General features: G+C 40.0%; 1 protein-coding gene across 2 annotated transcripts in view; it reads right to left on the bottom strand.

Annotated features, from left to right (window-relative positions):
• Positions 1–14,216, bottom strand: part of LOC137978413 (girdin-like) — a 65,929-nt gene that overhangs the window by 8,051 nt on the left and 43,662 nt on the right. Inside the window, exons 35-49 of one of the 2 annotated variants that reach the window (XM_068825323.1) lie at positions 13,886–13,978; positions 12,611–12,706; positions 11,083–11,175; positions 8,539–8,592; positions 7,796–7,879; positions 6,897–6,989; positions 5,169–5,252; positions 4,126–4,230; positions 3,621–3,746; positions 2,897–2,989; positions 2,704–2,796; positions 1,976–2,059; positions 1,272–1,409; positions 824–991; positions 190–229 (exon numbers count right to left, since the gene is read on the bottom strand). In XM_068825323.1, the coding sequence (XP_068681424.1) occupies positions 190–229; positions 824–991; positions 1,272–1,409; positions 1,976–2,059; positions 2,704–2,796; positions 2,897–2,989; positions 3,621–3,746; positions 4,126–4,230; positions 5,169–5,252; positions 6,897–6,989; positions 7,796–7,879; positions 8,539–8,592; positions 11,083–11,175; positions 12,611–12,706; positions 13,886–13,978 (1,444 nt within the window). The remainder of the gene's footprint in view (positions 1–189; positions 230–823; positions 992–1,271; positions 1,410–1,975; positions 2,060–2,703; positions 2,797–2,896; positions 2,990–3,620; positions 3,747–4,125; positions 4,231–5,168; positions 5,253–6,896; positions 6,990–7,795; positions 7,880–8,538; positions 8,593–11,082; positions 11,176–12,610; positions 12,707–13,885; positions 13,979–14,216) is intronic. The other variant, XM_068825324.1, reaches the window with a different exon arrangement.

The raw sequence follows: 14,216 nt of genomic DNA, 5'->3' as shown, positions 1-14,216 counted from the left end.
CTAAAGATTGGATGGAAACAGTCTTTTTAAGTTCTGCGCCCCTGCTAAGGCGCTTCTTCTTGTACAAGTTGTTTTCACGTTTCGTGGCGGTTGAAGTCTGTGCTTGGCGTTCTGACTGGTTCGTGAGATGGCCCGCAAGTTAATAATTTACGAAAACAAATAATAGCAAAAAAGGAATTAATTGCTAACCTCTGTCAACTTTTGTTGCTCCTTAGAAGAAGCTTCCAGTCTGTGGATAGTGATTGATAGAATTTAAGTGGGATATCTGTATGGGTATTTACGATGCAGGGCAGTAGACATGAATGAATATTAAATTATGTCCATTCTGTAATTGACATGCAAAATACTAATCGCGTGTAATACGGACGTTGCTATGGAAACCCAGCAATGAAATAATTTTGTTGAGTATATAATGAGTAAGAAATCGTATGAACTTCCTCTTGCATTTCATGATTTCCTTTTGAGGTTTTGCACGACAGCCATGTTGCATGGCAGGAACAATAGATTCTTTTTCCTATGGGAATAAATGTTCTTTCTTATGCAAAACATTTTCATTGTTCCTGCCATGCAACATGGCTGCCATGCAAAACCTCAGTACATATCGTTGGTTTGTGGTAACTAAATCGTCCTAATAATGGGCCATTTCCGAGTTGCTGTTGTCTCGGTTCTCAACAATTGAAAGGGAAACGAGTTTGATTTGCATAAAAATACGCAACTCATTTCCATTTGAATGGTTGTGCACCAGGACTCGCTTTGAAACTGAGGCATGTAGCAACTCGGAAATGGGCTATTAAAGACATTATAAATTAAAAATAAAACCAACCTTTCTTGGAGTGTTTTTATTTTGTCATCCTTTAGCTCGGCCGCATTCGTCATCTTGTTGTTCTGATGGACAGCTTCTTCCAGTCTTGTCTTCAGGCTTCGCACCTGTTCTTCTTTGTGCTCAAGGGAGCGAGATAATTCATTGGCCTGTGCAGTAACTTCTTCCAACCTTAACCATAAAAAAGAATGTGTGAATGAATGAATGAATGAATGAGTGAGTGCGTGAGTGAGTGAGTGAGTGCGTGCGTGCGTGCGTGAGTGAGTGAGTGCGCGCACTACTTACAGGCTGACAGACTGAATGGACGAACGAACGAATGAATAAATGAACAAAGACGGAAAAAAAGTTTCAGTTGAATGTAAACTGAGGAAACAACTGCTTGTAAGGCATTTTAGGCAGGTCTTCAGGTAAAGGATACGTTGGAGCCTTTCCTGCCAATTCTTCTACTTACTTAGCCTCCACCGCCATATTTTCGTTCTCCTGTTGCTGTAGATTCTGATTTAACACCGCAATCTTGCTGTCTTTCTGCTTCAGAGCCGTGCTGAGGGACTGACTGTTGACATCTCGTATCGCCTCCATTTCAGCCACCCTACGAAACGAGTGTGGAAAATAGGGTACATTAGGCATACGCGGATGCTTAACAAGAGATTACATAACATAGGGCGTAAAAACTAAGCGAAAGGATTTGGGTACCTAGACGTGACGACACCGAGATACCGAGAGCATGGCTTTGAGAGCGTAGGCCGAGATACTGTACGCAAGTGTTTTTATTATTAAAATTAAATCAGTTTACAACACAAGACGGGTTCGACAAAGGTACTTATGCAATATCTTATTAATTAATACAGCTATCCCCTTAAACGATGTCTGTGAAAAGGCTTAAGCAATGGCTACACGGTGGAACAATTTCGAGCAGAACCGCTTTCGCTAATACGATCAGATAGACAGTAAAACGAAACGAAAGGAAAGGAAACGAACTTTATTTAAGTGTCTAGTCGTTCTAGCGCTGGAGCACTAATTGGGGACACTGTAAACGTTAACTGAAATTAGCAATTAACGCAAATCAAGGAAAATGCTGGTTTTCCTTAAAACGAAGCGGCATGGTCTCATGACTGGGGCTGGTTTAGGAGAATCTTGACTTGAGGCGCATCCTACCGTGTCTCCAGGCTTTCTATTTTTGCTTCCTTCTGTTTGAGACTGTGGTTAAGTCTTCTGTTCTGGCTTTCGCTTTCCTCTAGTCTGCAGGCAAATAATAACCCACATGCTCAACAATGTTAAGTACCTGAAGCAATCGAGTGCCGGTACTGATTTGCGATCTGATTCCTTGCATTACAGGTAATGATAAACTCTTAAGCCTTACGTTGGTACGGTAGCCAGTACAAGTGGAAACTTGATTCCTGTAGCCTTTAGTTATTTATCCTTTTTCATAATGTGATGTCAGTTCGCTATGTGACTGTTAACGCTTTCAATGGGTGTACGACCCGTAACCAATTTATGCCCTTTTATCTTGGGAAAAGAGAAGATTCAAGTCATCAACCTTCACAATCATTTTGCTTTTAGTTCTATTGAAAACATACTAAAAGAACAGCTTTTTAAAACAAGTGGGCGGCAGTCTTACAAATGGCTTCCTGGGCCAGAAACGTTATCTGGACTGCAAGAAACGGGTCCCCGGTTCCACTAACCCTTTACGCTTGTTTCGTGGGATGCCGGTAGCACAGAAGGTGAAAATCCGGTAGAGTTTCTTTTTTTGTTTCTTGTTCGCAATAGCGACGCAAGTAAAAACGCGTACCTCAGTGGCTTCTTACGACAAAAGAAAGGCGAAGACGCACTGATTTCTCGTTAGACAGCCTTATGACGAGTTAAAATATTTTTCGTGACATTACTTGGTCTCCAGACTCAACACACTCTGTTCCATTTCCTTTTTAGCTTTTTCCAACTTGTCTACTTGTCCAAAAGAGCTGGATAAATTCTTTACCCTGCAGAGAAGAAACCAAGCATCTCTTTAGAAGGGCTAAGGTTCCGCGAATCATTAAACAATGGAGTCAGTGAAGTTAAAAGTTTGGGCTTGACCAATACCTTTGCTCCATCTCCGCGATTTTTAAATCCTTTTCTTCTAATACACCACTGAGCTTAGCGTCCACTGATGCGGCGTTTTTCAAGTTGTCCAAGCTACAAAGAAATCCAAGGGGATCATGAGTTTGCAAAGGAACTAAGGCACTGCGCAGAGAAGGGTGTGGCATCAATTGGGCACAGGGATAATTGGCCAACAGAGGACGTACTCAACAGACGACGTTTCTTGTGACAGACCTCGCGGAGTTAGAGGCTATTTATAGGCACATGGATAGAGAAAGATACTGGTTGACGACCACTTTTTCATTTAGTTCACATGAAGAAATTAAACCTAACGTTCAAATGGATACACAAGACATATGGCGCGTCGTTCAAGCCAATGGTCAATTCGCGCTATTATCCACGAGGCACAATCAAAACAATACATCCTTTCGAAGACATAAAGATATTTCAACAGTGAATTAAACAGTAATTTATATTCTTCGAACAATGCCAAGCATTCGGCCTCATTCATGAATAACCCTTGTTAACAAAAAGGCCTTTTCAAAGGAATCGAGTGATCTTTTTGCTTTTCTTATACGAATGGCCATGTTTCAGAGCGTAGTTCAGTTCTAAATCGCTCAGGTTCCTATTCGCGGGATTTTACTTCTTCACAACAACCTCCAGAGAAATATCTGGAAACGGTTCATTGACAAATACAGGATAAAACCGAGCGAGTCCAGTGACTCACCGCTTTTGTATCTCAGTCAGTTTGTCCTCCTTGTTTTCTAAGTTCGCCTCGAGTTCTTTGACCCTGGACTTGTATTCTGACAATCTTTCAGTTTTTGTTTCGAGGGACTTTTGCAATTCTTCTTCCCTAAAATACAAAAAAAAAGCACTATTGATTAACATGTGCTTTGTTTTATAGCAGTTTATCAACGCCTTTCCCTCCACAAACGGATCTCTCCACAACTTCCTATTTTCAGCACATTTAATAATGGAGAACTGACAGTTGGTCTGGCATGTAGGAGTTTTCACCCAATTGCCTCTGGAACGAAAGTCTTGCGCTCTGTCACCAAAATTACCGGCCAGCTTCTCCTCTACATAGAGATTTCTCAGCAAAGTTCAATGCCGTGCTCAGCAAATTGAAAGTCCAAGGTTTTTGCTTCTCTCCCTTTATGTCCAGAAGTGCACGAAATGAGATAAACGCTCCATTTTCCTAAATGTCATGTCCCGGACATAATTCTCTACTGTACCTATTTTCGTTGGCTTGAAGTGTCTTTTCCAGTGTGCGAATGCTCTCCTCCTTCTTGCGAACAGACTGATCGAGTTTATTGTTTAACTTAAGTGTTTCATCCAACCTGACAGAAAAAAAAGAAATACAGACCACGTTATTTACCAAAGTGCTTGCCAATTCAATGCTGAAAATAATTTTGCGCTTGTTTTCATATTTCATTACTCCGGTTGACGATTGGCTAGAAAATTATATTTGCCACATTCTTAGCCAATCAGAGGAAAATGCGACACCGATTGTGACCTACTCGAGGGCGATTTCCCGCCCTTTGGGGAATTAGCGAAAAAAATCGAAGTGTTCCAAGCAAGAGTCGAACCAAAAACCTTTCGACCTCTAGTTCGGATGCTAAGCCACTAGGATTTAGAAGACTCGTAGGAATTAGGCCAAGATGTTGCTTTCAACATCCAGAATTCACGCACGTTTACCCTCCACAAGTTTAACACCTTTACCCTAGAACAGGTGTCGGCCAGTGAACTAAAAAAGAGTATCTCGCAACGTGTTGTTACTGAAGCCCGAGGACCCATCTTTCGTGACAATTTTTGCGCTAAAGCTTCGTATGGACAGTGAAGTTATAGCAATAAACGTAAACCCTTTCATATACACTACCACATTGCTTTGTGTGAATTCTTACGATGAGGTCTCAAGGTGATCTCAAAAAGATAGACCTTTTTGCAGATACGGCGGCCATTTTGCTTTATAATGTTTCAAAAAGCTATTATGGGATACCCAGGGGGCAAATACATATTAATTTGCCTCTTGAGCATCCCATAATGTCTTTCGAAACAATAGGAATCAAAATGGCCGCCGTACCTGCAAAAAAGGTCTATGGCCGCCGCGACTTTATTGTACTGCATTTTAAACAATGGATGCTCGATCCAGTCTTTTTTGAGATCAGTGGTTATGGCAGCTGCGATCGAGGGCGAGATAAAGAGAGATGACCTGGAAGGGGTGTGAGAATTAGAGTAAAGAAAGAAAGGAAATAGCAAAAGATGCCTCTTAACTCACCTTTTCTGGAGATTGTCAATTTTATCGTCTTTGGCGTTAACATTGCTTTGCTGGCTGGCTACATGACTTTTCATATTCTCCAGCCTGGGAAACAAGCAAATCGAAACGAAGTCATTAACGAAACATAAATATTAATTGCAGTTTTCCCCAAACAAGGGATTAGTAGCAGTATCCCGCCTTTAAATACTTTAAAGACTGCGCGCCACAATTAGCGCAGCACCCTTAACACGTGCGGGTCATTAGTTAATCGGCGTCGACGCATAGAGAGCATTATAACGATGAACGCAAGGACGGAACGTTCTTCAAGGGAATCCGTTTGCAACATTTCAGTAAAACGTTACTGAGGTCCCTCTCCGTTTCGGAGCAACTGTTGATCGACACCTTGAATTATCAGTCATGCTTGGCTGAATAGACCCTTTTCGAATTCTCACGGCTCGACTGGATCCAGCATGAAATGGAGGCTAATGTGGGCAAATCTTTTCACACACAAATTAATTTGCCCGCATTAGCCTCCATTTCATGCTAGATCCAGTCCAGCCGTGAGAATTCGAAAATTGTCTATTGGAACAACAACAGAGGGTGAACCGCTTTCCCCTGTAAGTGCGTCTTCGTGTTTAGTACAATGACACAATGGCATTAGCACGAACTCACCTTTGTCAAGATGGAAATGCAGGTAATTAGACGCACGACCAATTTGATATATAATCGTAACTATTACAAAATTCTTGAATCTGATTGGTTCTGTGTGCGCCTATTTGTCGCGTAATTGGCGCGCGATCACGTGGGTGTCCAATCACAGGTATCCAATTTGAGGTTGTTCAAATTGCGTCTCCGGGTGTTCGACTACAACCGTGCGAATTTTGAAAGGAAGGGTGACTGTCAATCAAATTCGCTCACCCTGATTGGCGTATACATTTTTAAAAAAACTTTGTTAGGTGGCCACGGTAAGGCGTGTCGCACTGTAAGTAAAAGCATTTTCTACTTGTTTTTATCAATAAGCTAAGTGTAGGTATTATTTTTCGTGAGGGTTAATGCAGATGTTTATCTTCACTTGAGGAATGGAGTATAGGGAACGCTTTGTGGCCTTAATTGTCTGTATTCCCAGACGCGAGTGATGTTGAAGTTGGCGAGAAGAGCATGGGACACTTCGTGACGCTAATTGAAATCGAAGTCTCCACTGTCATCGAGGAAGAAGCGTGAATAACCAAGGTATATCTCCACAACGTTCCTTGGGAGGTGAGGAGATCCGTTATGATAAAATTTAGCTCGTAAACACGAAGATGCACTATAAAAGGGGTCGCTTCACGCACTACTTTTGCTCGAATTCACTCTGGCACGACAGATAAATTATCCAAGATGATGATCAACAAACAGCAACACAGAGACGAAAGCCCAAAAAGATATTTCTAGCGCGAGAAAAAAGGACTGGGATTTTTTAAAAAAAGCACGACAGATAATATTTTATGACATACTACAGACACATTGCCATAAGGGGCTTTTTTTGTTGCACAAATTATCACAGAGCTCGTTGCGTTCACGGTTGATTGATACACCATTTGCATGTGCCTAAAGCACCACGTCTTTTATAGTGCGTCTTCGTGTGTCAAGAACAGCTTTTTCGATATGGACAAGGAAGTTCAAAATGCGTCAAAAATTGTGACCAAGGTTGTAGGCTTGACTGTAGGAAGTTCTAAACAGAAAATTACACTATAATGCTGAACAACTTACTTGCTTTCCAAATTTTCTATTCTGGCATCTTTAGTCTTCATGATGTGATTAAGTTTCTTGATCTCCCTGGTGTCATCTTGAGCCTCGATGAGTCTACGAACGCAACGCAACGCAACGATAGACATTCCGTGAATCAGTAAATCATAAAGCCATTTCAGCATTTGGCATTCACGGAAACTTTGAGAAAGAAATCTTGGTCTCACCTCGCAAAGGAACTATATCACAAAGAGTACGTGCGCAAAAACTGAGAATCACGAGAAGCAGATTTCGCTCGAGGTTGCGAGTTTGTCTCGGCTTTCAGTTTAAGTACATTTTTAAGCAATCATTTTCCATTTTTGAAAAGAACACTTAACTTACAGCGGAAACGAATCCATACTTACAATACAAGTTAAAACTAGCTACGTCGTTATCACAGAAAACTTGACAGTCAAGGTACATTAACTTACTTTCAAATAATTAACTTGATCCAAATGAATAATAATATTCGCTAAGACAAAAGGCGAACGCTCGAAACTTCTTACAGTGATGAATACCCTGCCTAATTGGCCGTTTTCAATGCTAGAGACGCATAATTCGTCTGGGACGAACTTGGGCAAACCTTTCTTTTGCCTCTGGACGAACTATCCACTATTCAGTTTAGCACGTCTTCGAAGACGCACTAAACTGGATAGTTCCTCCAGACGCATTGTGCCTGTCTTTATACTTGAGGAATTTAATAGACGCCGCCGCTTGCCCAAGTTCGTCACAGGCGGATTTTGCGTCTTCCATAGTTCGTCGCGTCTTTACACTAGAAGGATAACATGAGAGACGCATAATTCGCCTGTAAAAACGGCTATTCTATTAAAGTGGTGAATCCTCTCTGTAATGTCCCACAGATACAAATGTTTCTCCCCTCTTACTTTGCTTGTAACTCGGCTATAGCCATCTCTTTTTCTCCAACAGTCATATCCAGTCTTCTATATCTGTTAAGGGTACCTTCCAATCTGGACAAAGTATCAACGTATTGTCATGAATAATATGCTACTAATAATAGTACTCAGCATAATCACTATCATAGCTTTAACATCGTCATTATCATCACCCCAATTTGCACGGCATACCACTCGGTAACAAAGGGCAAATTTGACATAAAAAGATTGCCAACACTAGGCGACAAGAATCACGACAGCACGATGGCGAACATATTGTTAAGACAGGACGCATGGCGAGTGCTCTCACCACTGCGCCATCCCTGCATCTGAATGACACTTGATTTACCGGTTGTTTTCTTCCGACATTGAAAAGTTGTATTTTCTTTGTCCTCGTTACATGATTCGCAAGTTGAAAGCAGATAAGCTTCGTGTAGCTTGTGGTGGGAACAAAATTTTCTTCCTATTACAGATTTTCATCTAGATGGTATACAGCCTCTTTTTTCGATTAAGAGTCAAAAGCTATCCTGGAGCGACGAATGCCATGCAACCAAAAACTAAAGAGATTGGGGCGAGCGGGAAAGGAAGTTGAAACTTGATAACAAAATTTTCGCTCTCCCCAATCCCTCAGCTTTTGACGGTTTGCCATTCAAGAGCAAACCGAAGGAATAACCAATGAGGAGCTTGTTTGCAGATTAACTTTCCCTGAGACAATGAAAATGTAATTATCTTACTGAGATTGCAAGTCGTGGATTTGCACTTCTCTCTCCTCCATGTACTCTTCCAACCTGTTTAACGTTCAATCAATAAGATGCCATTAAAACTGATCGACGACAGCGGCGCCATGCAAAGCAAACGATTTCTTTGCGAGGAAGAGAGAGAGGAAAAGGAAAAGAAAGGTTAGAAAATCATCACGCTACGCACAAGGAGAAAAGGCAGCTCCCCTGCTCAAACTTCCCGCAAAGAGTGGTGTAGGTAATGGAAACGGAGTATGACTTTCACTCACAGCACAGCTTCACATATGCGATGCCTTCTCGAGTCTTTAGGCAGATAAATCGGAAGGGAAACGACGGACTGAATGAAAACACGAAACATGACGAAGTGTTCTGGGATTCACTAAAACCCTAGTCAAAGCGAGTCTGAGTGAAAAGTTTCCTTGTTAAAGTTATTTTCCATTCATGTGGGGACCAAAAGCATTACTACCTCAAAAAATCGACTCGCTTTGAAACCGAGGCTGAAGTGATCATTCTACGAAGGCGATATCACCGAAAACCTCATTTCAAGTTTCACGTTATAAAATACTTCTCCCAAACTTCTTCGACGTTATTCGGTAAATTTAACATATACAAAGTAGTCGAAATACCCAGAAAACGAAATAGGAAAAACGGAGTTGTATTCTGAACAAGAAAACTAAAATACGCTGTTTTCCGTTGGAAATCATTGTCCAGAACAGGAAAGAAACGTTCGAAAGTCGTAACGCAACTGCAGAGCCCTTGTTTTGTCGTAGATTGCCATTGTTTAAAGCCGTTCTCGCTGACGTCGCTATCGTAGATTTTTTGCTCCCTAATTTTTCATTGACCAGTGGAGTGAACCTGAACACAGAATCACACACAAACCAAATAACGGCATAAAGTAAACATCCTCCTCTTCTATCCATCGTTTGCTGGGAGAAAAGGCACTTCCGATTTCTAACAGTAGAGTCTCTACCACAAAGACAAAATAAGCACCACCCCAGCGTGTTTTGTGACCTGTCCACTGAATAATAGCGAGAGCTGAAGTGACTGTTTCCTCCACAACAGGAGGAAAGGTCTTTACTAAACAATGTCATCTCCAAATGCCATTCATTGGTGAGACTGACTATGGCAAGGAGATTTAAAGATGACGTGTTACGCAATCTTAGTCTCCATAATATGCTGGTGACACAAAGTGGTCTATGTTGGAAATGGACAATAATAAGTCGAAGTGGAAAGGTTATATAAATTAGAACAGAACTTAATCATTAAGCACAGTTAAATGTTATTAGATCGTTTTCGGTTTAGTCTGTTAGAATTATTAATTACGATGTTACGAAGGATTAATCATGGTTACCAAAATATTGTTAAACGCGAAAAAATATATTACTTTGGTTAATCATACAATCAAAAGTTTGTTTCTCACAAAGAAAGTCTTTAAGTTTTCTCGAAATTCAAACATGAAAATAATAGTTTCCTCGATTTGGTTCAAAACACGCTTTGAGCGTTTTTCAATAGACCTTATTCATGATGGCCGCCATGTTGGACTTGCTATTATCATGCAAATTAGCTACACGCTTCTGAGGGGGCAAACAACACAAGTTCGAGAGGTTATAACGAACATCTTAGCCACACAGATGATTGGTTTCACGGTCATTGAATGTTCATCACCTAAGTAGTAAAATAGAACGATTACAAAAGTTACTTCGATATTTTTTCAGTGAAAAATGAGCAGATAACGAAGTAAAAGTCAAAATGTCAAAGGTAATCAAAAGATATAAAGTTATTATAAAAGGCACTTAATTCTAAATTTTAAAGAGTACTTCGACGTGCCGATTTTCCGCAATTTACCTTTATTCCAATGTTTGCCCCCCAGGATAACACATGGCTAATTTGCATGACAATTTGAAAACCAACATGGCGGCTATCGTTAATAAGGCCTATTTAGGTGGAATGAAACCAAGTGTTTTTCAGTTAAGTGGAATGAAATTTCAAAAGACTGTTCGAGAGCTTTTCAATAAAACGTCGGGAAACCAGAAAAATAAAAAACAGACAATTCATGGGTCAATCACAACAAAATGCGATAAAATGCAGCCGGCGCTGAGCGCGGGAAAGTGTTCAAAGTAGAGCGAGGAACACGTGCTTTTGAATAGGCTTCTCAATGGTCGATAAAATGGAGGGGAAAGTGCTTTCTCCGGCCAATCAATGAACGCGGAAACGTCAAACCCCAACACTGTGAAAATTAATTCGACGCTTAACATAGAACTGCCCGAAAAGTAATAAGAAAGCCGTGCTGCACAATGCCAGATTCCCTCGGTTTTCACCGAAATTGGTCTATTGACTGGCTCGCACCCATTTTACCACGTTTTCCGCTGGGTGCTCGCATGATTGGCTCATTTAATTGTCTTCGTCTGCCGCGAGTCGCCAACTTAATTACTTTCGTTTCAATTTTGTTGGTGCGGTGTGCCTTGTTCGACAGTGGCATTTTGAGCTACAAGGCCGTTAGTGCAGAAACGTCTTAACCTTGCAGCGAAGAAGGGAACTTACTTCGTTCTTCGTCTTTCCAAGTCTATAATTTTATCGTCCCTTCTCTTAACGCTGTTTTGTCGCTGGACCTTTTTAGTGCTTTGTTCTTCCAAGCTGCAAATAAACTTGATCAGTCAAGTTCTACAAAATGGCCTCAAAGATCCTGTACACAATATTCACCTTGAACGCGTATGAAAGCGAATTGCATAAGGTTTGAGGATCAATGATAGAAAGATCGTAATTGAGCGGTGCATTTCTTTCGCTTTTTTGTTTGTATTTTAAACGAAATTGTTTGTAGTACTCCTGTTTTATTTTCATCATTATTCTGCTTCATTTCAGTGTAACTTATAGTTAAGTGTCAATGATTTTAAAACTTCATCGATCCTTTATAAAATCATTCTCACTTTGTACTTTTAAGCATTTTAGTTTCACGCGGGCACGTTGCAAAACCGAAGAACTGCTAAAGTAGCAATCAAGTCTACTTATCGTTTCTTTTTATTTATAGTTCGAAAATTCCCAATCTATTTCTGTCCATTTGTTTTTAGTAACATTCTTATTTTTTTTCTTTGCTTTTCATTGTTAACAACCGTATTATTTTGCATGTGCACCTTAACTCAATACGATTTCAAGTCACATTCTCTGTAGCATTCACGTTCTCTCACAGGGCTCTTGCATTGCAAAGTAGTTTCTGGTGTCACCAAGAATACACAAATTCCCCTCAAAAGCTCCGTCTTAGGTCCAAATGTCTACCACTTCTTACGCTGCATGTGAAACACGCACGACAAACAAAAATCGAAATTTCGACGTAAAATTGTTAATCTTTGTTTCAGGTGGGAAGCTTCGTTTATCTTTGGAAATAATTGCGTTAAGGTGCCCCATAAGTATTTATATCGGCCTCCTCTAATTAAAACAAGAGGACATCAAGTCCCTTCTTGGTTAGCTCGATGGAGCAACGTTGTGTGGCAAACGAAACTCCAACGCCAAAAAAGCCTTGAGTTCACTGAGTTACAGCTAGTTTAAGAAAGGTTAAGGGCATATCAATTTAATTTGTTTAACATATTTATTTTACTCTTTTATCTCGCCAGATATTTTTCTATAAGTTAGCTTTCTAAAGCAATTATCAGAGTTTATTTTATGGTATTATTGCATGTAGCAACACTTTTACGCAAAGTTTGTACGCTGTGATTGACAGGGTTATACTGGAAACAAAATCACACAAAAACACTGAAGTAAATAGTCGCATAAAGGAGTAAGAAGAGGGAGAGATCTCCGCTACCTCGGCTGGGTTGAGCAAATACAACAGCCTATTTCGAATTCACTTTGTTTTTCTCTCCAGTTGAGTGTCAGGTCTTCCCATTTAAGTAAAGACTGGTAAACGTTTCGTCCTCGTACTCGCTTAGAAAACGTGACTGATGGGAATTTATGACCAGAATGAAACCAATTGCTACTACCTAATCTGAGATAAGAAAATATCAGTTCTTCGTTGATTGCAATTACCAACCGACGTTAGGACATGGTATTGTGAAGAATGTTTTAACAAGGCACCTACTTCTTTTCCAGCGCCTTGATTCGCTCCTCAGCTTTCCTTTTCCCCTCCTTGTGATGTTGTTCTCTAACGTCGAGTTGTTCTTGTAAATCGCTGACCCTATTAACGAATACATAAACCTCACATCGAACACGGTGTAGAATAGACATACACGAGACGAAGATAGCCAATTGCAGAGTTTATAAATTATCGCACATTAAAATGTTGATATCAACATTTTACTGCAGAGTGAAATGTTGATATCATCATTTTAATGCAGTCCCTATTCGAAATTTGTAGGTACAAGAGATGTTCTGGAAGGTCTCCAAATTACACAAGCCTTTGGGCGAGTCCGAGTTGAGAACTTTCAAATCCCTTCAACTTCTGAGTTGTAACAGACGATCATGATATTTTTCGCTGATAATACACTCAACAGATCTCCCTCTATCCACCATTCTCGAGGAACATTTGTTATAATTTACATTGATTGCGTTAAAAGGAACCTCTACATCAACAAAAAAATAACTTCAAATAACAGGAAACAACAGTTACATCAAGTCAGTCTAGAGAATTTTCAAACAAAGTGTTTGTATCCGAAATAAATAAGTTTCAGAATCGCTTATTTTTGTTTTCAAATTTCGTGGGCGCCGCCATCTTGAATAATTGTGACGTGTTACGGTTGCCCTATTGTTATTAGACAAAAGCTCTTTGTATCAGAACAATAGGGCAACCGTAACACGTCACAATTATTCAAGATGGCTGCGCTCGCGAAATTGAAAGTGAAAATAAGCGATTTTAACATTCACTTTTCTTGATATAAACACTATTTTAACAACAAATTTCGAACAAATTTGTATGTAAACATAATTTCCTTCGGTTTAAACTTATTCTGTAGTAAGAGTGGAGGTTCCTTTAATTTGTGGAAAACTTTCAACTATTAAAACATTTGTCCAGAGGTGAATTTTCTTTGTATGTCTTTTATATTGAAAGTAGCAAATCTACCGTCGGTCGTTTCTTTTTCGATTTTCGCATGAGCGTGGTTGCCATAGTAACTTATTATTGATTCCACAATTTGAGATAAAATTCTACCGCTCTTGTCAAATTACAATTGATTAAATAAATGGCTGTCAATAGTTAGCAGACTATTGACGGCCATTTTTGTTTCGATTTCACCGGTCTTGGTTGTATGCGCGTGGTTGCCATGGTAATTTAATTGGGTCTCTACTGCTCCTGTCCAATGACAATCGAGTCATTTTTCTGTGTGCACTAAGTATGAGCAAATAATGAACACATACTTACTTGCCCTTGAGGCTTTCAATTTTTTCTTCTCTGTTCTTAAGAGTCTTGCTTAGTTTCGCGTTAACATCAGCTGCACCTTCAACTTCGTCAAGCCTACAACCCAATACAAACGGCTCGATATTTTAATAATAATAGTACTTCATCAAATGGCTGGATTTGAAAAAAAACCTACTATTCAAACAAACACGATCACTCAACTTCGGAGAGAGAAAGAGAGTTCTAATTTAGACCCCGCAAGTGCATTCCGCGATGTATTACGGGTATTTCTACGAACATGAGCTTCCAGCAAAATTATTCGAAACTACTTGCTTGAAATTTCGCCGTGCTAAGC

Source organism: Montipora foliosa, chromosome 12 (genome assembly GCF_036669935.1).
Source record: "Montipora foliosa isolate CH-2021 chromosome 12, ASM3666993v2, whole genome shotgun sequence".
NCBI classification, from domain to species: Eukaryota; Metazoa; Cnidaria; class Anthozoa; order Scleractinia; family Acroporidae; genus Montipora; species Montipora foliosa.
The sequence above is the reverse complement of the archived record's forward strand: the minus strand, read 5'-3'. Positions and strand labels throughout refer to the sequence as shown.